The sequence below is a fragment of the Bidens hawaiensis genome, unplaced genomic scaffold, assembly GCF_021521415.1.
Source record: "Bidens hawaiensis isolate Kalapana, Puna unplaced genomic scaffold, B.hawaiensis_p1.1 tig00036885_1, whole genome shotgun sequence".
Classification (NCBI taxonomy): Eukaryota; Viridiplantae; Streptophyta; class Magnoliopsida; order Asterales; family Asteraceae; genus Bidens; species Bidens hawaiensis.
In genome coordinates, this window is record NW_027496450.1 from 160,272 (window position 1) to 186,499 (window position 26,228).

At 34.6% G+C, this 26,228-nt stretch overlaps 2 protein-coding genes and 2 pseudogenes across 2 annotated transcripts; 2 read left to right on the forward strand and 2 right to left on the reverse strand.

Moving 5' to 3' along the window:
- Nucleotides 1-6,666: 6,666 nt before the first annotated feature.
- LOC143588925 (kunitz trypsin inhibitor 5-like) lies at nucleotides 6,667-7,377 on the reverse strand. Its single transcript, XM_077069818.1, has one exon. It carries the CDS (start codon nucleotides 7,266-7,268, stop codon nucleotides 6,669-6,671), a length of 600 nt encoding a protein of 199 aa, XP_076925933.1. The 5' UTR covers nucleotides 7,269-7,377; the 3' UTR covers nucleotides 6,667-6,668.
- Nucleotides 7,378-9,193: 1,816 nt separating this feature from the next.
- On the reverse strand, nucleotides 9,194-9,785 carry LOC143588926 (kunitz trypsin inhibitor 5-like; annotated as a pseudogene).
- Nucleotides 9,786-9,849: 64 nt separating this feature from the next.
- Nucleotides 9,850-11,915, forward strand: LOC143588934 (F-box protein At3g58530-like; annotated as a pseudogene).
- A 5,921-nt stretch (nucleotides 11,916-17,836) lies between these two features.
- On the forward strand, nucleotides 17,837-20,805 carry LOC143588935 (GDSL esterase/lipase At5g37690-like). Its single transcript, XM_077069822.1, has 7 exons — nucleotides 17,837-18,141; nucleotides 18,230-18,357; nucleotides 18,578-18,704; nucleotides 18,798-18,910; nucleotides 20,017-20,266; nucleotides 20,386-20,606; nucleotides 20,794-20,805. Exons 1-7 carry the CDS (start codon nucleotides 17,889-17,891, stop codon nucleotides 20,803-20,805), a joined length of 1,104 nt encoding a protein of 367 aa, XP_076925937.1. The 5' UTR covers nucleotides 17,837-17,888.
- The last annotated feature ends 5,423 nt before the right edge of the window (nucleotides 20,806-26,228 follow it).

Below are 26,228 nucleotides of genomic sequence, written 5' to 3' on the forward strand. Positions count from 1 at the left end.
CAGCCATCAGTATTCTAAAAGGGACAACACAAACATCATCACTCAAGGAACTATTTAGTACAAGGATAGCAAGGCTAACAGGTAATAACAGTGGCCGGCTGTGACTAGCTGATCACGTTGCTTTCCGTGTCCTATACGCTTCCCTTTATGAGTGTATTTGTGCTGGTTCTACTTAAGCAGTTAGTCAAATCAACAATCAATTACTTCTATCCCTATCGTTCACACATCTTTCCTTTCTCATTAACATATATCATTTAATCGTACACTTTACCTTTACTGATCTTGCTTGAGCGACACATGGCATTCTTGAACTGGCATCTTCCTTCCTTTCTTACTTAAATCCCATTCTCTGTTCGAGTCTAAGCATGTAGGATGCTTAAATCTCTTGAACTTATGCTCTGATACCAACTTGTAAGGCCCCGAACCCGGTGGCCCTACTTTCGTGTCGGATTTACTCATAAACACAGTTCTTCAAATCAGAGTTTATTAAAACTTTTCGCTGAATATAAAACATCAATCATTTATTACAAAACATTAAATCTTTTCTTTGATACCATAACACAAAACCTTTTTTTTAAAACATCTTTACTTCTTTCTTCAGATGCCAACCGTTCAATCCATGCCGTGTGTCATCCTCATGCTAGCTCTGTAATCAGCTCACCTACGTGCATACTAAAAGTCAGCTACGCTGAGTGAGTTCTAGTTAATCGAATGCCATACAATACATACACATACATACATATCTGTAGATACATATCCATACTTCACTAGTTGCCCTTCTGTTCTACCTACATACTTGCTACCATACATACAATTTATTCCCATATATTTCTTCCCGTATCCGAAGACACATATTACTATCTTAACCTCGTATAAATATCCATAGGAGGATCGTCACGTAATATCTATTAAAAGAACCATTACCATTACCATACTATATATAATTTCCATAGGAGGAACACTCTGTATACTTTCCATAGAAGGAACACTTTACTATCCATAGAAGGAACACTATACTCTCCATAAAAGGAACACTATACTTTCCATAAAAGGAACACTATACTTTCCATAAAAGGAACACCATACTTTCCATAAAAGGAACACTATACTTTCCATAAAAGGAACACTATCTATACGTTATTATTTAATATCCATGTAAGGAGCTAATCACTTCCCTTGACGATACGTGCAATATCCGAAGATCGTTCACGTACCGACAAGCTTTCATTCATAATGTTCATACATCCTTACATTACATGCGATATTAATATCTTTATTTATATCCTGACAGTACGTGCAATATCCGAAGATCATTCACGTACCGTCAGACAATCAATCGTATCTATCACATATGTCATACACGGCATACACCTCTTTTCTCGGATATTGGTATGGTTCGGTTCCCTAGTTCCCAAATATTAGTAGGGTTCGATTCCCTCTTCGTTACCATACAACCATACATCATACCTCGAGTTTTAGTAGGGCTCGGTACCCTTTTCGTAACCATACAACCATACATTATCATTTCTTTCTTCTATTATCTCCATCATGTTCATACACATAAACATACCTAACATACTTACCTTATACATAGCGTTACAACCTGACAGTACGTGCAATATCCGAAGATCGTCCACGTACCATCAAGCAATCATTCATACATTTCACATTATCCACATAAGGCATACACTTATCTCTTAGGATAAGTGTATTAACTATCACATTGAGTATGCACACAGCCCCGAAAACATAACAAGGAATGGGGCTAGAAACTCACCTGAACACGGTTACGTTCACCGTTAATCGTAATCCCTTTCTTCAGTTGTGCACGGCTGACTGTATAACAAGTATACGTATCAATTAACTATCACTTCTCATAATGTATTTCTATCTTTATATGACCCACAACGTACGGGGGTCCGGGGGCAGCGCCCCTGGCAGCGGGGTCTAGGGGCGGCAGCCCCTAGCAGGGTCCAAGGGGCAGAGCCCCTGGCTGGGGTCGAGCTGCCAGGTCAGCTTGGAAAAATTTTATTTCCATTAACTGTCTTAACACATTTTTCATTAGATTTTTAATTTATTTTCTAAACGAACTTGACTTTAGGCGAAGTTAACCCTCGGGCGAACTTAGCTCTAGGCGAAGTTAACCTTAGGCGAACTTAGCTTTACAGCGAAGTTGCCATCAGGCGAACTTGGCCTCAGGCGAAGTTACCAGTTAGGCGAACTTAACTTTACAGCGAAGTTGCTATCAGGCGAACTTAGCTTGCAGGCGAAGTTCATCAGGCGAACTTAGCTTGCAGGCGAAGTTCATCGCGTTGAAGGCGAAGTTGCCCAGATGCAGGCGAAGTTGCCTAGACAGCCGCTGTTCGGTTTCTTTTCAGCATTTTGAGCGATTTTAACACCCTTGCTATGGTTTAATATCACCCACTACGCTTCCCGACCATTTTTGGTCGCTTATACACTAAAAAGCTTGGATCTTTAAACCTCAAAGATCAAGAATCATACCTTTTTGAGCTTGTTTGGATCTCGTTTAACTTGCTAGCACACTAATCGCCCTCTCTCGGACTTGCCCGATTCTTCCCTTGGCTCGGCCGGCGAAGTTGTGGCGTGTGTGTGTGGGTGTGTGTATGTTTGGATAATGATAGAAATGAAGATATTTTGGGGTGTTAGGGTATTCATATCCCTGAAATCCCATGGACCTAAGGCCCATTCTCATTTAACCCATCTCTATTAATCCAAGTCCATAACCCACATCCATTACCCGACGCTAGCCCGACCCATACCAACTCCTATTCTTTTATTTATTTCCTGATAACCCGAGTAAACTTTCCCTCTATTATTAGGTAATATAATTGATATTATTTTGGAAATTTCGGGATGTTACAAATATTCGCCGGTTTCAAGTGTATAAACACTCTGTTTTAGCTCATTGTCTTTTAGAACCTTAAAAACCCACATAGGAACCAACTTTGAATAATATTCAATAAAAATCTGGCTCAAAAGTACTTAAAAGTGTAAGAAATATTTATGTAATAATATGTATATTTTAGACCACATCAGTGATTTCCAGTTGATAACAAGCAATGTACTTGGATCGAGGGTCCCTTTTCCACTCATAACACGACGGTTCTAAGTGTGTGTGTGTGTGGGGGGGGGGGGGGTTATGATCATACTGATCACATCGAAATTGAAGTTGAAATTGAAGCAAGTAGTTAAGTAAACACACAAGTTCATGATACGAATTGTAGTTTGAAAATGAAAAACTAAGTAATTTATTTGAATATACATGCTACCCCCAAAGTATAAAAACGTTAAAACGGGGGTGTGAGAAACTCACATTGAAAATGAGAATGATAGTTTGAACGAGTCGAACAAATGATGCGGATAATCACACAGTGGATTATCCTAAACAAGTAAATATGTATGCTAGATTTTAACAAGTATAAACGGAAACAAAACTTACGACAAATGGGGACTTAGAGATTTTTGATTAAAAATAAGTTTAACTAAAATGAATTAAAGTTTATATAAATCATTTGATATTTATTAGTTGAATTATGACTTGTAAGTGCATAATTATAACTTATTAATATAATCTTAAATAACAAGATTAAAAACAATTTTTGATTAAATATTTTGTTTTATTTTAGTAACATAATAAATTAATTTAAAGGCTTTTCATGATTTATTTTAAGAAATTATACATATTATTTTATAGGTTGAACAATAATAATTAGTTTTCTCAATTAATTATTTAGAGATATCAAGTATATTAGTTTTATTATAAGAAATATTTAAACAATTTTTTTTTATAAATTATCTTATTTAAAAGAAAGCATGTAAAAAGTTTATGATCATCAATGTATAAAAAGATTGAGATAAATATTCATGCTTGTTCTTAAAATAACTACGTTTAATCTAAGATTTAGAAAAATCAAAGTGTTTATCTTGGATATCCATGATCATAATGATTCTTAAAACCAAAATATAAGATTTTTATGGTAAAAATACCATGATCATGAAGAACAACCTATGAACAACTACGAACATTCAAAGTAAAATAAAAAAAAGCTATAAAATGCATGAAATGGTAAAACTTACTTGTTAGTGCTCTTAAGCTTAAGAAAAGAATGTATTAAGGTGTGAAAATGATGGAGGGTTAGTCCTCTTTTTATAGTGAAATTGTAGAGTTGTTATCTTTATAGAATTTATGGAATTTAATCATGTTTAATATAAAAAATAAAAATAGTTTAAAAGGTTTTCAAAGAGTTTAACTCTTTCAATAAATTTATTTAATCAAAACATTCATTAGCTTATTTTTATTAGTTAAAAAAAAAACATATGAAAAGATGGTAATAATAACCCAAGAATAATTCTAGTAATTTGCTTGGGAAAAGTTTAAGAATAAATTATCTTGATTATGAATGCTTTAAATGAGTATGCAATACTATAAGGATGGTGAAAAGTATAATTGCATAGAAATGATCACATAAAATACATGAAAGGAAAATTGAGATTAATTAATAACATTACACACACACACACACATATATATTACGTACGCGACATACGTTCAGCTAAAACATTCAAGCCAAATTCTCAATCTTTAAACGTTCAACTAAAACGTTTAAACCTTTAAACGTTCAAGCCAAAATCTAAAACGTTCAGGCAAAAAAACTTTATTCGTTCAAGCCAAATCTTAAACGTTTAATGTCAAAACCTATCATTGATGATTAACTGAATCGATTGAAGCTTCAAATTGATGATTAACTGAATCGATTTCAAAGATAACTGATCAATTGGCTTCAATTTCAATTTCAATTCAACTAAACAAACCTGTGACGAGTTTTGCGTTTTTCCGATGAGTTCGTTGTCGACGGCGATGATGGTATGAAGAGTGTTGATGGCGCCGGCAAGCGATGGAGATGGATTGAGCGGAGACCGTTTTTCCGGTGACGGCTCACACATAGGAGATCGTTGGGCAGTGGAGGTGATTTAGGGGTTTTTAAAATCAAGGGTAAAGGAAGTCGCGTACGTAATGTACGATAAAGGATTATTGTATTGGATCCTTTATATATATATATATGTATATATAGGGAGATGATAAAGAAAGAACTCATTCTTAAAGAGAGAAATAGAGAACTAGTAAAGAAATATTTTTAATTTAATTACAACAAATATTTTTAAGTGGCTGATTCTGGGAATTAAAAGCTTTGGTTTCTTAGGTGATCTCAACTAGTCTAATTAGTAACAGAAAAAGAAAACTTTATTGTTGGTTCGAAAAAAATTTGTCAAAACGTTTTCTAAAAATTTGTAAAAGCCCAGCTACCGCCGGATCATAATATTGTCCGCTTTGGCCGGGACGTACCACCATCGCCTCACGGATTTGCTTTTGGTTGCGCAGGTGAAGACTTCCCAGGAGGTCACCCATCCTGATACTACTTCCACCTAAGCACGCTTAACTGTGGAGTTCTCATCTCATCCATTACCATTAAACGCCCAAAACGCGTTATGATGGGGAATGTATCCACCTTCTTATAAAGAAGGCTTACTTCTCCTCCCCAATCGATGTGAGATGTCACAATCCACCCCCCTTAGGGGTCCAGCGTCCTCGCGGGACCTAGCACCACCGGTCCGGCCCTGGCTCTGATACCATATGTAACAGCCCAGCTACCGTCGCATCATAATATTGTCCGCTTTGGCTGGGACGTACCACAATCGCCTCACGGATTTGCTTTTGGTTGCGCAGGTGAAGACTTCCCAGGAGGTCACCCATCCTGATACTAATTCCACCTGAGCACGCTTAACTGTGGAGTTCTCCTTTTATCCACTACCATTAAGCGCTCAAAACGCGTTATGATGGGGAAGGTATCCATCTTCTTATAAAGAAGGCTTAGTTCTCCTCCCCAACCGATGTGAAATGTCACAAAATTGCTGCAATTAGTTGGCCCGGTGACATGTTCTTTTGATCAATAAATTATCTATATGTGACATGTTCAGCTTATCAAATTGAGGAGGGCGTTAAAAATATATATTCATACCAATTTCATAATCCATTTTAAGGTTGTTTATTCTAGTTAAGGTATTTTATCTTTGCATGCTGGGCTTCACGAGCTTTGGGCTTATGGATGATCAAAGCCTCTTGGGCCTCCTGCGTTTTTCTCTTGATCCATCTGGCATTCCACGCTTTATCTTTAGAATCTTCAACCCCTTTATGGTATGATGTTCCCAACGGCTGCTCCGATCCATCATATCTTTGGAAAATCCATTATTCTCTAACGGCTACTTTGATTTCACCTCGCCTATATAAGTTTGCCTTATGTTCTAAGTTCAATACACAACAATCAACCATGTAGTCTCCTAATCTTGTTGTTAGGGTTTCACCCCCCTTGTCTTTCATTTTATAGTTTGTATGAATTTGTTTTAGTTTGATTATTGGAAATAAATAAAGCCTTTAATTACCTGTTTCTACAATTATAGTCTTAGAGATGATGTGGTGTTATGTAGTGGTCTTTATATACTTCATACACATGTATGTGAAAAGCATACATATAGATGTCAAGCACAGGGCACACACAGATGCTGTTTTATTGATCATGTTATAATGTTTAAAACATGACAGACGACAACCTGCCATTATTACATATAATCACTCTTGTTGAGGAACAAAGTCATGATGCCTTCTTGAACATGACCACCAGAGGCTCGTTACTCAAAATCAGAGTTCTTTGCCAGTCATTAGCCACAGCAATATCACCACAAGCGGGGCTGCAGGTGTTGCACACCGTAGGACAATACACAAGCTTGTAACCCTTGCCGGGACCATACTTCTCTATCTTGAACCAATTGCTTAAGGTATCCCTACTTGGATTCCCTACCGTCCCATAGCTCGAGATAAACTCTTGTTGGTTCATAACCTCACGCCTCCAAACCGAAGGCTTGCCACAAATGGTGACGTTACCTGAGAACATAATGTTAAGATCAATGGATTCACAAATGATGGCATCTTTGCTAGTGTTGGCTGGTATGAAAATTAATGGTGACCCCTCGTACTCGGTGCTTTCTTGGGCCACCGCAAGCATACATTTCAGGTTTACTGATGTGGGTCTTAGGGCCATGCCGCCTCCCTTGCCACGTGTGACGGGCAAGATGTAGTAGCTCGTGTCGCGTCTGAGGGAATTTCCGTCCATGTCAAGGACAGGAGATGAAACTTGGGCTGAGGAAAGTGAGAACATGCACAAGAAGATGAAAACACAAAAATATATCTTCATTTTTAATATGGAAAATTGTAAGTGGTGTTGGCCATTTTAAGCGTTGCAAGGTGACGAGAAGTAAAGAAGATTATCAATGACGTAGTATTATGCGGTGGTAATTATCAACTTCATACACATGTATTTCAAAACTGTACGTCAATGGTAGATGTGAAGCACAAGCCAAAGATAGATTTAGCAACTAGAAAGAATTTATAGTCATACATCCCAAAAATAGAATTATGAATGATGTATGAGACATATCTATACCATAATTTTTTATGTTTTTAGAACGATATTTTTTTAGTATTTAGGCTACCGTACTCTTCAAATTTGGAGAGCCCTGAGGTCCCGTTTTGACCAGAGTATGTTATATTAACCGGGCCAAACAAAATAATAAACATGTAATTTAAAAATAATTGTGGAGTAAATTGCGGTTTTTGTCCCAGTGGTTTATTCAAATCTGCGGCTTTAGTCTAATAATTTTAAAGTTGTGATTTTAGTCCATGTGGTTTCATTTCACTTGTAATTAAACCCGATCACAATAACCCCGTTAAGTCTGACCATTAAACTCATCAGTGTGCCCACTCACATGAGGGACAACTTTGTCCTTTTTCTCTCCAAATAAAACCCAGTTCTAATTCGCAAGCCCCCTCACGTGAAGGGCTGGGGTGCATTTGGGAAAAAAAAGGACAAAACTGCAAACTTGATTAGTGTGAGGGGCACTGAGGGGCACACTAATGGGTTTAACGATCAGGCTTAACGGGGTTATTGAGGTTAGTTTTAATTGCAAGTGAAATGAAACACATGGACGAAAATCGCAAACTTGAAACTATTAGACTAAAACCATAGATTTAGACAAATCATAGAAACAAAAACCCACTCTAATTGATGATATCTTGATTTCCTGTTTTATCTACAAATTCGAATCTTCTTTTAAATATCTCTTCTTGAGTTCTTCAATCTGATTTGGATTATTCCAACAATATGGTTGTGTTTTATTGATCATTTTATAACGCTTACAATATTGGCATACAAGACTGTGAAACCATTATTTATGAGGAATAAAGTCAAGATGCCCTCTTCAACATGACCACTAGAGTTAAATATTGTTTTTATCTTAAGTTTTAGTGTTACAGGGTGAGATTAATAAATAGTTTTTGTTTAAACTTCTACTCACTTTATCATCTGTTGAAACCTGTCCACTTTTTTTTTTTTACTTGGTTCAAATTTTAACCCTATTTCTAAGAAGGAGACTTCTTTCATATTCCCTTTTCTTTTCTTTTTTTTAATAAAAAATTAAACTATTTTGTAAAAATGTTTAGTTATTTGTTAAAAGCTTTTGGATTTTTGTAAACAAATTTAAGAACGACTAATTTCATTTATGACAGTCTTCAACTTTTTTATCATTAGCATATATGTTTGTCATTGTTAACTAATAAGTATGTTTAATATTGAAGGATATATGAAAGAAAATTAGACACAAAACCGTGGGAGCGGGACACTAACGGGATAATACAGCTCAAAGACCCAAGATACCCCTAACTCGACACCACCCGAGACTCTCCCCTTGTTCGTTTATTTTATTGCAAATCTATTAAACACATAATGCAATTAGATTTCGTATTATTAGATTTTTTTACTGTTCATAATTTGTAAGTTTGATAAAAATAAATGAAATTTATAATTTAACTTCTTTAAATAAAAAAGGATTAATTTTAATATTTTTAAATAAAATTACAATTACTGATGGATGAGTGAAGGATTAGTCTTTGGTAATGTTTCTAGCTCCTGTCAGTAATCCTTCACTATACGACCATCACTATTATACCTGTAATAGTGTTAGACTACCACAGGACTTAGATCAGGTACAAAAGATCAAACTTGTATATTGTTATGTTTTATTTATCATTTATTAACGTTACAACATCTAAAGAGGACATACATCATGCCTTCTTAAACATGACCACTAGAGGCTCATTACTCAAAATCAGACTTCTACGCCCATCTTTAGCCACACCAATATCACCACAGGCTGGCCTGCAAATGTCGCACACCGCAGGGCAGTAAACAATCTTATAACCATTGCCACCATACTTCTCTATCTTGAACCAATTGCTTACGGTTTCCCTACCAGGATTCCCTACCGTTCCTCGGCTCGAGATGAACCATTGTCCATTTACAAACTCAAGCTTCCAAACTGGAGGCTGGCCACAAATGGTTACACGCTGGGAATATAATGTTAAGATCAGTGGATTCACGAATGATAGCGTCTTTGCTAGTGTTGGCTGGCATGAAAGTTAACGGTAGCCCATTTCTCCCCCCAATGCTTTCTTGGACCACGTCTAGCGGGCATTTTTGGTTTATTGATGGTGGTGTTAAGGCTATACCGCCTCTGCCACTTATGACAGGCAAGATGTAGTAGCCTATGCCGTATTTGATGAAATTGCGATCAATGTCAAGGACAGCGGATGAGGATTGGGAGGAGGGAAAGTGAGATGTGGAGAAGATAATGAAAATACATAATAATATCCTCATTGCAAAGAAGATATCGTCAAGTGTTACATGGAGTTAGCTTTATTTATAGAGAAGATAATCCATTATGTGGTGCTATTCGGTGGAATATATCAACTTCTACATACATGAATGTCAAAGGTATACATCAATGGTAGATGTGAAGCACATGGCCAAGGTTAAATGTAGTAAGTAGCATGTATTTATAGTCATATACCCCAGATATAGAATTATGAATGATCTAACTATTCTAATAAATAGATACTATTATATGCCATTTGTCAATCTCTCCTTAACTCTCATATTTTTAACCCATTTTCATAAAATGGTATCTCTTTTCGGGTTAACCCGTCCCAATAATACTATCTGGATCATTTTTGTTATTCTTTCATTATTTTCATTCAACACCAAATGCTAACCCTAATTCCCGGAACTGCCGTTCATTCTTTTCATTCAACACCAAAGATTACAACCCTAATCCCCGGAACCGTTCATCTCTTCCATCGTCATCGCCATCAATACATGTGGTTTCCAATTCGCCGCCGCCATCGCTACAACCCTAATTCCCGGAACCGTTCATCTCTTCCATCACCATTGATGCATGTGGTTTCCAATTCGCCGCCGCCATCGCCACCTACGATACCGCGTCCCCTCCGTCATCGCCACCACGCACATTTGGATTTGGAATTGGAGTCTCGATTGGAATGTTGATGGGATATTATTTCTTCATCTACTTCCAGCCTGCTCCTGTTGAGGTAATCGTAATCGTTGTTGTTGTTGTTGTTATTATTATTATTATTATTATTCGACTTCTTTTTCTGCTTGCATTTTTTTGCATTTTTTTTAACTGATGCTATCAAAATAAAAGATACTCGTGTTTTAGGGTTACAGATGTTGGTATATCACATCTGGTGAATAATTGCAAGCATTGTTGATTTGAACTTAAGTGGATGTAAGGTATGTTTAACATGCATTGTTGAAAAGAGAAAAAATTAATATATTCTATGCTAAATGCAATGATGCTGATAACAGGGTATATCAGATAAAAGTTTACAAATGGTTTCTGAGATTTATCCACATTTGGAGTCACTGGGTATCACTCGGTATGTTATTTTGAAGTATTATTATTGTGTTACAATTATATATATACGTATATTATATATTCGAATATCTCAAATTTGAAGTTTTTAATGCTTGCATGCTTGGTTATGTAGGTGCGTCAAGATAACAGACGGGGGCTTGCAGCATGTAATAGTCAAATGCACTGGTCTCAAAAGCCTAAATCTTTATGCACTTTCAAGGTAACTTGTCGAATTATTTTGACCAAAAGTTGACTCAGTTATTTCTTGTCGGGACAATCTAAATATGTAGAATTTGTTTATTTTGTTCAACTTTACAGATGGAGTTTATAAAAAATTGTCACTCTTAACCGATCTCAAATCTTAGATCTTTGTGGTGCTGAGGTATATAATTGATTTCCATACGAGCTTAGCTTATGATTTTTCTTGGAAATTAATTTTTGTTTTTACATTTTAATGACAGAATCTATCTGATGAAGGGCTTTTCTCTATAGCCAAATGCAAAAATATCCGTACTCTCAATTTAACATGGTAAATCTTTGTTTTTATTCAATCACACAATATGGACTGTTACATACTCTGTTTCTGTTTTTTCCCCTAATTTTGCATTAATATTTTTTAAAGGTGTGTGCGTGTCACTGATGCGGGTGTTATAGCCATAGCCCAAGGTTGCACTAATCTTGAATTTCTTAGGTAAATCAATACATTTATTAGTTCTTTTTTTTTCAGTTATTTTTCTGCATCTTCATTGGTTATATTTATTATTATTGATGGTGCAAAATATGCAGTTTGTTTGGAATTGTTGGAGTAACTGACAAATGCCTAGAAGCTCTTTCGAAATTATGCTCCAACACACTCAACACTTGAAGTGAATGGATGTATTGGCATCAAGGTAAGTCAACTTTGACTTTACACGTAGACAGTACGAGTGAAATATCTAAATTACCCTTCACTAAAAACGATATAAGATCATTCATTAATGTTCGTATCTTTGTAGAAACGTAGCCGAGAAGAGCTTCTTCAACTATTCCCTTATGTGAGGTACTTTAAGGTTCGTAGTTAACATATGGTTCCCTTAAACTTTACATATCCTCAAAAGGTATGTTTATTAAAATATTGAATATTTAGAACTATACATATTGTTTATCTCGAGTAAGCCCAAACAGGTTTTCTTTTCAGGTTTCATGGCCAATTACATTGAACCACAGCTAGAACGTTAAGATTCATCTCATTAACAACAGAATAGCCTGCATGGTAAGAAGTTAGCACGGTGGTTTTTATTTTTTTTTTAAATTATATTAGCCTGTAGTAAAACATGTCAATGAAATATTGATAAAATTTGGTTGCTGTTTAATTAGATAAACTTTTGTAAACTATTGATTTTTGCTGAAGTATGCACTCAGATTAAGATTTTTTTGTAATGAAAGATAATCAGGTTTCTGGTTAATTTTGCTGCCAAATTTGATAACTTTGTGATGAAACTTGAAAGATAAGTATAATGGTTTAGAAGGGTACCGAAAGTACCCGGGTTCAGTAGCCGTACTCGGCACCATTTGTTTATCCCTATTATTGCAAGTTTATATGTAAGAACCCGCGTTCTCACATGGACAGCTATACGTCGCCTTGTCAAGAGTTACAAGTAGGTTTGGGCTCAAGATTCTGATTCTTGATAAACAAGGTAATTTGACCAATACAACCACACATGTAGTGTACAAGGAAATTTTTTCTTATTTGTAAACTCATTGCGTAATGTTTTGCTTTGTAATTCCTGTCATTTTAATAAAAGTTGTAATTGTATTAACAATATATGATAATTGTGTTACTGATTGTAATTTGTTTAACGTTTAGATATTGTAATTTTCATTAATTAGCCGTGTAACATACGGGTCTCAAACTAGTATAATATACACATCTATCATCTATGCAAAAAGTATGCATCAATGAGTTTAAGTTGGTAACTTGCTACTGCCACCTGCCCTGGTATCTTCAAAGACCTTGGAATTTGATCAATTGGACAATCCTTTCAGAATCAAAATGAAAAGATGTCTAGAAGTTGAAAAACTAAAGGAAATATTTTTATAAAATAAGATGACGAGGTTAATTATATAGTGAAACATATGGATGAATATATAAACGTATGAACATAAACTAACCTAAACGAATGAACATAATTAATGTAACACCCCAACTCGGAACGGGCTGGCGTGTTACTATTACAGATATCAAATCAACGCCACAATCCAAAATACAAAAAAAAATCAATGCAACCTATGTTTGAACTTCATTATTCTCTCTCATCACTGATCTCCCCGATTTCCCGAATTACCTGTTAGCAAATAAGACAGACACAAACAAGAAAATACGGCTGAGCCAAAAATTGCCTAGTAACGGAGAGAACAATAGTACAGGTAAAAGCATACATAAGACAAAACACATACTGAAATAAAACTGAAACTATTGCAGATATAAAACCACGTTTTAGACCGAACTATAATTAAATGCGAAACATAATCCGATACACGATCGGGACGTAATCTGAATATACTCAAATTTAATCAAATGCAGATACACATATCAAAACGGACCAGAAATATAGCGAAACAAAATATAATTACTAAAATACTCGACGATGATGTTAAAATAAATAGGTCGTGTAATACGGAAGCACCCAGAGCCTAAACAGAGGGGTACACAGCTAGCTAGTCCATGCACCAAGGAGACGGTGTGGGTGGCGTGCACACATTGTTCCATCTCAAATAGAAGTCAGAAGTCAGGAGTCAGGAGTCGGAGCTAAGATCGATCTATACGCCTCTAAGTGGCCAAGGTACTACATGAGTACTTTCAGAGACGCCGTGAACTTTGATTACGCACTGTCACGATAAGTGCCATGTCAGGAGTCAGGAGTCAGGAGTCAGAGCTAAGATCGATCTATACGCCTCTAAGTGGCCAAGGTACTACATGAGTACTTTCAGAGACGCCGTGAACTTTGATTACGCACTGTCACGATAAGTGCCATGTCGTTGACGCCCCAACGACAAGTCAGAAATGCTCGGGTAACAGAGTACTGAACTAAAGTCGTATAACTAAAAGATATTTAAACAGGAACATGCAATAATGAATTCAAAATATCTATAACCTATTGCATGCTACAAAATTAATATAACCATATCGTACGAATAAACCGAACTAGATAACAAAAATTCGCACTACGAAGTGACGGACATCGAATATAAAATGGACTAGAACCAATACTATGAGTGAAGAAAAACAGAATCCGTACAACAAAGTAGCGGACTATAATTAATACTAAGAGTAACAAAAACAGAAACCGTACTATGAAGTAACAAGAAACAGAATCCGTACCTTAATCAAAAGTGAAAACCAAGGTAAAGTCAACGTTGTCCGCCAATTGTACGAGAACCTATGGTTTAGTTTCTTGTAAGATTAACTTACATAACTTAATTTATCATGTTGGTGATTTGCTAACTCGCGGATTCCCGGCGACTAAACATATAAGATTCTTAATTGATTATTTAGTTAGTTAAGGATTCAGATGACTCTTTGATTCAAAGTATTACAATACTTGGTTTTATTAAGAATAATAAACATGTATCTTTACTTGTTAAATTAGACAGAATTACAAATTTTATCTTTAAATATATTAAATATAATTATATATGCATGCGTACTGTAATGAACCATAAGGATAAATTAAATGAACTTAGATTAAATAAACTTCAATATTTCCCCGACTACTACTGCTCGGTTTCGTAGCACCTAAGTCAAACAACAAATAGCAAGAAAGCCAAGGGCTGGTGAAAAGATCCATTAACGAATGGTCACAAAAGAAACCGGTACTAAAATGTTAAAACGAAATCACACGATCCAAATAAACGTGCTTGATTTCACCGAAAACGTTATTGCTTGTATCTTATTGTTATTTATAGAAATCTGATTTCAAGTTAGGTGTTCTTATTGGGTTTCGTCGCCGGAACAAGTTAACGATCGCATAAGCGGTATAAAAGAAAAACAAGTTATCAGAATAAACAGGTTGTAGGGACGGACAATTACCTCGACGGCCGAACAGAACGAATTAGATAGGCGAGGTAAGTCGCAGCGGTTGTGATGGTTTTCTTTGTCAACAACAGTTAGCGGTTGCGGTGGCGGTTTAACTCGGAAGAAAACGGGGGTTGCAGATGGTGGCGACAGCAAGCGGCGAAAAGGGAGGGGTAATGCCGTAATGGATGATTTGGCAAAACGGAACCGAAGAAGAAAAGCTATTGATGAAGCTGAATTGGTTGCAGATTTTTCAAGAATAATCTGAGGTTTATAGAGTATATATGGACGAAATGAAATCGTGATTGACAACCTACGAATACGGGTTGTAGATGTACTTGAAGGTGGTGATAAGGTAAGTTCAAATTTTAAAGAATCATATCTTGAAATTATAGGATTATGTGTGCTTATTATCTATCTATTTATTTAAATTGTTTATTTATATGAGTTTGCAACGATATACTACAATAATAATATTCAAATTCTACTTAATGGTATCTTTACTCAAATCATAAGTGATAATATATATATATATATATATATATCGTTAACAAGTTAACCCATGTATATATATTATCTTATCTCTAATACCATTTTATTACATATCAAATTTGAGTTCCCAACGAAATTCTAAATTCAATACAATTTCCATTAAACCATAATCATTTAAATAATCATCTTATTTTATTATCATAAAATTTAGCTATTATAATTATTATCTGAAAAATTCGGATATTACAATTAAACGAACGCTTAAGAAATTAGATAAACGAATGTGACCAATGGCGGATGTAGCTTATGAGGAGGGGTAGCGAATTTTCCCGTTAGTGTAAAAAAAAGGTCGGTTTTCGTATTTCATTACCCTTGAACAAAAAATAACGTTACTCCTATATATTTTAAACCCAACCAATTTAATTTTTAAATTCAAAAGGCCCAAACCAAAAAAAACTGATAACCCAAATAAAACAATAAAAAGAAAAGGAAGTAGACCTCAGACCTGGTACTCTGCTAATGACATTGCAACCAGCCAACACCACGACACCTCCACCTCCAACCACCTACCGCTAGTCCGCCACCAGCCACCATCAGTTCACCTGGCCACTCCACCTCCGGCCTCTCATTCTTTCCGGTAAGATTTTTTGTATTTAGGGTTTATATTTAAATTGGAATTGATTAAGTATTTAGGGTTATGTTTAGTTGGAATTAATAAGGGACTTAGCCCTTTAGTTTTATGTGTAAATTAGAATTGATATTAGGTTTTTGGTTCAAATTTTGTTTAGGGAATTTGAAGGTGGGTAAACAGCCTCTTATTAGCAACCTTTTTAAACGTTAAAGAAAAGAAAACGATGACATTGGTTCATCACCAATTAAAAATATTCCAACATCAAGTTCAAACATATGCGACTCTTTTATTTTCTTATTTAATTAAATTAATATTGTGTTTATCAATAATTTAGTTGAGTAAACTTTAAAACTACTTATGGACAATATGTGTTTGATCTGATCGAAAGATATCAATAAAATCACTGTATTAGTAGGTTAATAAGTTTGAATAATTTTTACAATATCATTAAGCAAATAAGGTTGGGTTAGAATAAAGTGCCAAAATCGTCCCTGAGGTTTGGTAAACAATGCGACTTTCGTCCAAAAAGTTTCGTTTTTGCATATGGACCATTAAGGTTTCATACTTGCCAATTGGGTCCAAATCATTAACTCTTTTTGTTATCACCATTAAGTCAAGGGCATATGTGTCTTTTTAGTTTAGTTATCATTTTTAAATCTCCTACCCAATTTCCCCAAATTCCAAACCACCAGATGCATCCCACCTAAAACTCATCCACAAATTTCAAACCTCCCACCCAATTATCCATTTCAAACCACCGATTCTATCCAACCACTAAGGTTTTCACCATCACAACCACTTCTGACCCGCCATAATCTGAATCAAGAAGATAATACCTAATCCATCAAAGTTGAAAACAAATCCATGGGAAATTTTTAAATAAAATGAAAAAATGAAACCAGTTGTCATATTCGCGAGTTTTGAGCGGCAGTGGGTCGTGGTGCTGCTGCGGCTGCAAAGGGCGGTGTATGATAATGCGACGACGGCGTGTTGGTTGAAGGAATTTTTAGGGTTGTGTTGTAGAGATCGGAAAATTGAAGAGATATTTAGGGTTAGGGTTAGGGTTAGGGTTGGAGCTTGTGATTAAATATTGTATACTGGCCGGAAAATCGAGGTGAAATGGGGTCGTGGCGGTTTCAGGCAACAATGATGGGCGAGAGTTGCAGGAAGCGGCAGTGAGAGAGCTTACTTGGTATGTTGCCGAAGACTGAATTCTGCGATCGTCAAGTCGAGATTGAGGCCGGAGGCGGTCCAAGGAGTTGAGGACTGACATTGGTTACAGAGGGTTCAGGAGTGTTTGGCGATGAGGAAGAAGATGGTGTTTATGGTTGTGGGTGGGGGTGGGATGTGGTGATGGGGTAGGGTAGGGATTAAGTAGATGAATTGGGGTGGTGGGTCCAGTTAATTTGTTTTATTAGGTTTTTGTAATTTATTTATTATTATTTTTAAATAATTATATAAAGACACGTTTACCCTTCGTTTAACGTTAAAAAACTGATTGTTTTAACGATTTGGACGAAATTCGTAATAATTGAGAAACCTGAATGGTCCAGATGCAAAAAAAAAAAAAAAAACTTTTTTAGACAAAAGTAGCGATCGACGATTATGGCACTTTACTCTGATGGTGAGTACTAGACATATATAAGCCGTAATCTTCAAATGGCCATTTAAACACCAACCTTAGTTATAAACGGTTATTCCATGGATCCTCAAATGATCGTTTGAAAATAATGTGTGATTATATCGTGAGTGGAGGTGTATAACATGACCAACTTCTGAACCCTTCAAATTCAACCAAAACCCCACAATTTCCTATAAAATCTTCCACCAAAATTCCAAACAAAACCAAAGATAAAAGAAGACTCAACCATGGCTATACCCTTAACATTTCTAGCAGTTTTCGCTGCGCCGATCATCGCAATGGCAGCTAATAACACTTCAGCCCCCGCTCCTTATTCACTCGTCATCTTCATCTTCGGCGACTCTTTAACAGAAGTCGGCAACAATAACTACTTAAGATACTCACTTGCTAGATCGGATTTTCCGTTCTATGGTATTGATTACACCAACAAAAAACCCACCGGCCGGTTCAGTAACGGACGAACCATTGGCGATATTATATGTACGTAAGTAAACATGCACTTCTTCATGCTACATTTTAAAAGTATCTCCATTTTGATTTTGATTTTTTTTTTTGGCTTCCGTTGCAGCTGAGAAACTTGGAATTCCATCTCCACCACCTTACCTTTCATTAAATCCAAACGATGATGCGGTGTTGAAAGGAGTTAATTATGCATCCGGTGGTGCTGGGATTCTAAATGACACCGGAGTCTATTTTGTAAGATTTGATTTTTTTATTAATCCGAATATTGTTCTGCCAGCATGCCTTCTCCTCCTTTATCCAAGAGCGTCAAAAAATTGGAACAGTTGGGTAATGGTGATTGGTGAGCTAAAGACTTACCGCGGATCCAAACGTTGTTCAAAAATATTTGGAATATTGTAGTCGTGTTAATTTGTTCTTTCTTGATTTCTGGGACTCATTGATTATTGTTTAGCAGATTCAAAGAATATCGTTTGACGATCAAATAGGTAATTTTGAGAACACAATAAAGGTGATCAAGAAGAAGATAGGAGCATATTCTGCTAATCTTCTTGTACATAAGGCCATCTACTACATTGAAATGGGTAAGACAGATGATCGAGGTGGAAAAGCGCTGAATTTTGTAGGAATTGACTCAATTGAGTGAGTATATAACTTACTTTTCTGGTTTTCGACAGGTAGCAACGATTACATAAATAATTTTCTGCAACCGTTTCTTCCTGATAGTCGAAGATACACCCATGAGCAGTTTCTGGGGATTTTAAGCTCGAAATTGGGAGAACAGTTAACGGTAAGCATGAAACGAATGGGGAAAACAAGTGAACCATGGATTTTGTGGTACTTAAAGACACTACGAAACAAATAAGTCTCATTATGTCGATAAAGGTGTTATCGACGAATATCCGGTCGGTAAACGGCTGTCGGAAATATGCCCATGGGTGATCACATTTGCGGCAGATCAATTACCGGCGGATATTAGTAAGAATCATTGGCAAACTATTACCGACGGATCACCAACGACTTTCGTAAGCCATCGGAAGTAGATGTTTCAGAAGGAACAATAGCGATAACTTATCGGTTACCAACTGATTCCTTAAATATTTACTGACAATTTGTCTTTGGTAATATGTAAATAGGGATAAAGTTATACCATAAAATGAGGCAAAAATAAAAAGGTTAGAAAAAGCATTTATAGCTACACAAAAAAACTCCTCAAAAAAAAATTAATAAAAAAATCATAACTCAAAATTTAATAAAAAAACAAAATAAAATAAAAACACAAAAATGTTTCCACCGTCTTTCTTGTTCTTAAAAAAAAACAATGTAAGGGAAAAAGATCATTGTAACTTTTTATTTATCATTGTGTTTTGTGTTTATTTTTGTCATTGATTGTGTATTTTTTTCCTTAACATTGCGTTATATTACATAACATTTTGTTATATTTTGTGATCTATTGTGTCTTTTTTTTTAATTATAATTGTGTCTTTTGTTCATTTTCGTAGTTGTGTTGTTTCGGCATTGTGTCTTTTCGGTGTTTTTTTTTATACGGGAATGACGAGGGAAACATTTACTTTTTAAATTTTTTCGTTTTCTATATATATTTTGAGTTATGATTTTTTTATTATTATTTTTTGAATTTTTTAGGGGTTTTTTGTATATTCACAAATCCTTCTTGCGTTTTTTATTTTTATATCCTTGTGTATTTTAACTTTAGAAAAATTCTGAAAACTAAAAATTATAAAATGCACCAGAGATGATAAAAAAATATAGCATAAACCAAATATAAATTTAATTTTAATAAATTTAAATACAAGATACACATGTACTTTTTCGTTGGTAATACTCCTATGTTTAATAGTGAAAAGCTTATCCAAGTTTTGTTTTTGGTGATAAAAGAGGCTTTACACGCTTGGGGCACGAAAGATGATTTTTCATACGCTTGGACCTCTTGGATGCATGCCTTCGCAACGAGCGAAATCAAGCACGAATCAATGCTTGGATCAAGTGAACAAATGGGTAGTTCAGTTTAACTCGAAAATGAAAAGGTTGATAAACGTCCTAAATGCCCGGCTCAAAAAAGTACAACTTACTTTTGTGGATACTTATGAAGATGGTTTAGATTTGGTGGAAAACCCTAGCAAATATGGTAAGCCCTGGCTCCTGTCCCTTAAACTTGTAGAGTTAATCAACAACATATCAAAATAAAGGAAAGCTGCTTAGACAAAAAAATGGAGACTTAATTTGTTGCGTTGTGTTTCTGTTTAGGTTTCAAGGTGTCAAATACGTCGTGTTGCGGAGTCGAAACGGCTGTAGGAGGATTATGCTTGTCGTATGCACATGTTTGTGACAACCGAAGTGAATATGTATTTTGGGACGCGTTTCATCCTTCTGATGCCGCAAATATTATTTTGGCTGATCGTTTCTTTTCTAAATTGTTCACTACCTCCAATTGTTCGATTAATTCGACATCTAATTATTCATTAAAGGTTATATCATGCAAATTATTTTTTACCTTACAATATAAAGGCAGGCCAATTCATTCAAGCATATTCGAACCCGGCCTACAAATGTGTTGCATTTTTTAAATAAGAACTTGTTCCTAGCTGAATATTCTTCAATTGGATTATCTTGTTCATTATATGATACTCAATTATGACTATGAGTATTTTATAGCTAGCAAGTTAACTTTTAAAAAGCTCATTTCTTTTCTTGTTTTCTTTTTTCGTTTCCCTGAAAACCTAATTAGTCTATGGTTAACCAACGAGGCTAGTTAAGTTTTCCATATACCATTAAAGAGGTTATGATAAGAAACCGATGAAAACAAGATTTGAACCTAAGATTTCTACTAAAGGGAACTCAAACGTTTACCAATGCGTCACTTATTTAAGGTTTTAAAGAATTGTTATTATGTGTAAGATTTGAACCTACCACATAATATAATATGATCTTGTTTTATGTGAAAAATCAACATGTTTAAATGTACGTGGTACCATAGTAGTTTTGGAACATGATGTGCAGAATGCCGATAAGAAAAGAATGAATCACCTTCCTGTATAAAGTTTCCCAAGTATGACATACCTTCTCCTACAATGTCATGTGTGTGTGTCACCCTCTCGAATATGCCTCTAATTATTAACCCTATTAAACAAGAATTTGCATGATTCCTAATAACTCTAATTAAAGCAATTAAATTCATATTAAGTGGTAATCAGACATAATCTATACAATCAATTAGTACTTTTGTTGCTTTGAATTCCCAAACACCACGCATGAGTTCATTGTTCAAGCATATACTCTTATTGTTCAAGCATATACTCTTTGTTGCTATACGTTATATTTACTAACATTTTTAATCTAGAACATATATTTTATAATCATTTGGTTCAGCCCAAATAATTAAGCTTGACTATAGTTTGATACAAAACTACTTTCGAGCCGGGGGTCTCACCGGAAGCAGCCTCTCTATTCCTACGGGATAGAGATAAGGCTGTCTACATCTTACCCTCCTCAGACCCTACTATAGCTTTGCTATTGGTGGGATATACTGAGTACGATGATGATGATGATATAGTTTGATTTCCCATGATTTATTTTCCTCTAAAACAAGTAAAACAGGTTTTCATGCAAATCAATCTAGTGCTCAATAAAACCATAGCTCAAATTAAATCAAATGGTAAATGAATTAATTTACAAACGCATACTCTTTGTTGCTAATTTGGTATACGCCATATAGTCGATATCGCTGATATATCACCGATATATCAGTGATATATCGGTTATCGGTCCCTTGGCGATATATAAGTCAAAATATCGGCACAGAATATCAAGACCGATAATATCAATGATATTGGCCGATATTGGACTAATTCAGTGTTTTAAGTCTTAATTGTCAACTTTTAGTGTTCAATGTCATTGTTTTAAGCATATATGTTATACTAGGTAGTAACATGTGTATTACACGGGCTGAAAATATAGTAAAATGCAAATATGAAAAAATCTTTATATACTTGAACAATTTGTAAATTTTGACATAGTATAAAGTGATCATTTCACATAATTTTTTTGTTTTTTTTAATGAGATCAGATCGAAAACACGAAAGTCACATCGAGACCAATTTACATATATAAGTAAAAAATATTCAAAATGGGTGACCCATAAGGAAGACGAATGATAAAAAAAATTTATTATTAAATTAAATAAAATGGAATTTTTGTGATTAAACATAAGAAAAGTGCGTGGAAGTTTTGTGATTGCAAAGAAAAAATTAATTACGAATTTAGCAACAGAGCATACTTGGATATGGAACTATTGTGATCAACATGCTTGTTTAGCTTTAGCAAAAAGCATATGATTCAAAACGATTTCAAATTGCAAAGAGGTTTTGGTATTTATAACATCATGGAGCTGCTAATATGTTATGTAGATAATTGAAAAATTTATGGAAACGCAATCATTTCTTTATAATATTTAAATTGATTAGTATTTTTATAAAACAAAATGAATTACGATAGTAGAAATCTAATCTAACTCTACTAATAAAAGAAAATAATGAGATGATGTGGCAATCCCACATTGATTTTTGGTCTAATCTCTCTTCTCATTCATTCTATCTATCCATGGGTTATGGGCAAAAACTATTTTGACAAATGAGTTATAATTTCCTTTATAATCTTTCATCCCATTCTTCCTATCTATCCATGGGTCATGGGCCAAATATAATTTTGACAAATGTGTTATAATTTCTTTTTTAATTCTCTAATTACTCATCTTATTTATCCTTCATATACATGGTTCATGGGTCAAAACAATTTTGACAAATGGGTTATAATTTCTCTTCTAATTTTCTAATATCTTATTTCATTCATTATAGTTGTCGATGGGTATGAGTCAAAACAATTTAGACAAATGTTGTATATTGTTGTAATAAGTCATCTCATTCTAATTTGTAAATTTGAGATTATAGACTTCTTATTATTTGTAGTATATATTTTATTTTCTTCTTACCTTTAATTTTGTTAATTTTTTCAAAACGCATACCTTATTTATTTTTATTACTTAGCAAATCCCGTATAATATACGGGTTCAAAAGCTAGTGATAAATATATGCAATTTAAGGATTTAATATTTTTTAGGTTGGTCTTCTAAAGTTTCGCAAGAAAAATAAAACGGAAAGTAAACCTGGTAAATTTAGTACTACCACAAAAATACATATATGTATTATATAAATTGGTCAAGTTATTCTACAAGAAGAGATAAAAATAAAAGTTATAAGAAGGATTTGTAGTCATACAAAAAAAATCTCAAAAAAATATAAAAAATAAATTAATAAAAAAATCATAACTCAAAATTTAATAAAAAAACAAAAAAAAAGTAAAAACACAAAAATGTTTCCACCGTCTTCCTCGCTCTTAAAAAATAATGTTAAGGAAAAATATCATTGTGTCTTTTTGTTTATCATTATGTTTTGTGTATATTTTTGTTATTGAATGTGTCTTTTTTTTCCCTTTGACATTGTGTCTTTTTTTCTTGATATTGTATTATATTACTCAACATTGTTTTATATTTTGTTCGGCATTGTGTTATATTTTGCGATCTATTATCTCTTTTTTTAGTTATAATTATGTTTTTTGTTCATTTTCGTCAAAGCATTGTGTCTTTTCACAGTTTTTTTTAACGGGAATGACAGGGGAAACATTTTGGTTTTTAAATTTTTTCGATTTCTATTCATATTTTGAGTTATGATTTTTTTATTATTATCATTGAATTTTTTTTGAACGGTTTTTTGTGTGTCACAACTCTTTCTCACTTTTCTCATATTTGTATCCCTTTTTATTTTAATTTTTCCATATATTAAATTAGTAGGCTACATCCCGTGTTACACACTGATGGAAAATATATAAAATTCATATATATATATATATATATATATATATATATATATGTGTAAGGCTACTTTCTCGCTGGTTGGATTTACTCATTCACATAATTCGTAAAATCAGAGTTAATTAAAACATTTCGCAGAAATAAAAGTCATTAATTCATTCGTACATAACATAAACATCTTGTCTTAAAATATCATAACATAAGTCTTAAACATAAAACATAAATGACACGGGTGTCTTCTTCATAGCGATGCCAGTCTTCCTCTTATTGCCATGTGTTCTCATCAAGCAACTTGTCTCATTCTGCTTGTATGCGTGCATACTAAAAGTCAGCTACGCTGAGTGAGTTCTAGTTATTTAACATACATTACATTCACTTCCTTACCAATATGCGTCCGAAGATATGTATGAATACTTACCTGTTCGTCTATCATTCAATCATACATACATACATACATTCGTACTTCTTACTAACCACATACCTCGGATACTATAAAGATCCGGTCCTCACTTACCTTGGATATTATAAGGGTCTAGACCTTACATACCTCGGAATTAATAAGGATCCGGGGTTCTACATACCTTGGATAACCTCAGAGTCCAGTCCCTACTTACCTTGGATATTATCAGGGTCCAGTACCCTACATACCTCGGTTATTATTAGGGCCCGGTGCCCTCTAACATACCATACCATTCTACCTTCGTTAATTTTCTTTCTACTTCCTTCAATCATAACTAATATAACAACTACGTGCCTACTAGTTAAACAATCCATATCATTCACATTCATACGCAAACATTTATATAATATACACTTACCATTTAAGTTAAGTGTATAAATCTAAACACATCGTGGTATGCACATGCCCCAAAAACATAACACATAAAAGGGGCTAGAACTCACCTGGATCCTGTTACGTTCACCGTTAATAGTAATTCCCTTCCTGAGTTGTGGGCGGCTAACTGTTTAATAAGGTACACGTATTAATCCTCTATAATCTTTTGTCCTTGATTTCTTAAGTTAATGGGGTTAACTTTTGAGTTAACCGAACCGACACGTAACCTTTTAAGTTGTTCTTGTCAATTAAATATATTTGACCTCATTTATTATCCTTATGCTATATATATATATATATATATATATATATATATATATATATATATATATATATATATATATATATATATATATTTCACAATTTCCCCCTTGTTCGTACGTTCTTTTCAATTCCTTCATTTATAACGAGCTCTTACATTTAGGTGTTTCCAAACGGGTCCCAAAAAATCATCGGTTTGGCATAAGGCGAGTTACAAGTTCGGGTTTCGTTTATCTTATATCCTTTACGTTTACCTTTCCAGTCTAACATTATTATTATCATTATTATTAACAACTTACAATTATTATTATTATAAATTTATTATTTAAGTATTAATATTATTGTAATACAATCTTTACTTATCATTGTTGTTATATATATGTATATGTATTATATTCACTTTGTTATTATTAATTCACGTTCTCACGCATTTACAACTTAACGTTCCCTTAAGCGAGTTCTAGTTCCAAATGAGTCGTGTCTCGGGTTCGTGTCTTTGGCTCATTTTCTTCTTATATTCATTTACTTGAGGCGGGTCATGGGTTGTTAGATGAGTCGGGTCTCGTTTACTTTCATGTCATCTTTCTTTTACCATTACGTTTATTATTATTATTATTATTATTATTATTATTATTATTGTTATTATTATTATATTAGTATTATTATTATTATTATTATTATTATTATTATTATTATTACTTACTATAAACACCCAGGACCCCAACCCCCCCCCCCCCCCCCGGCACCTTAACCTTATCCTTCCTCCCTTTTACCCCTCCTCCTTCTTCTCTCACTCCCGGCCTCCACCCCCGTCGGCCATAATATCGACGGCAACACCACCGCCACCTCCTTCTTCCCTTCCCCCTCACCGGCTACCACCGGCCTCCCTATCTCCAGTCTCCATGGTGATATTTGTCCTCAACTTGCACCAAATATGTTCGCCTACAAGGATTTGTTCGGGTCCTTTCGCACACCTGGAATTCGCATGGGGTGCGGACCCCTCAACTTCGCACATCATGCGAACCCCCCAACTTCGCACCTCATGCGAACCCCTCAACTTCGCACAGTGGGATTCGCATGCCAAGTTCGCAATGCCAAAATTTCGCATCGCACAGGGATTTTGCACGG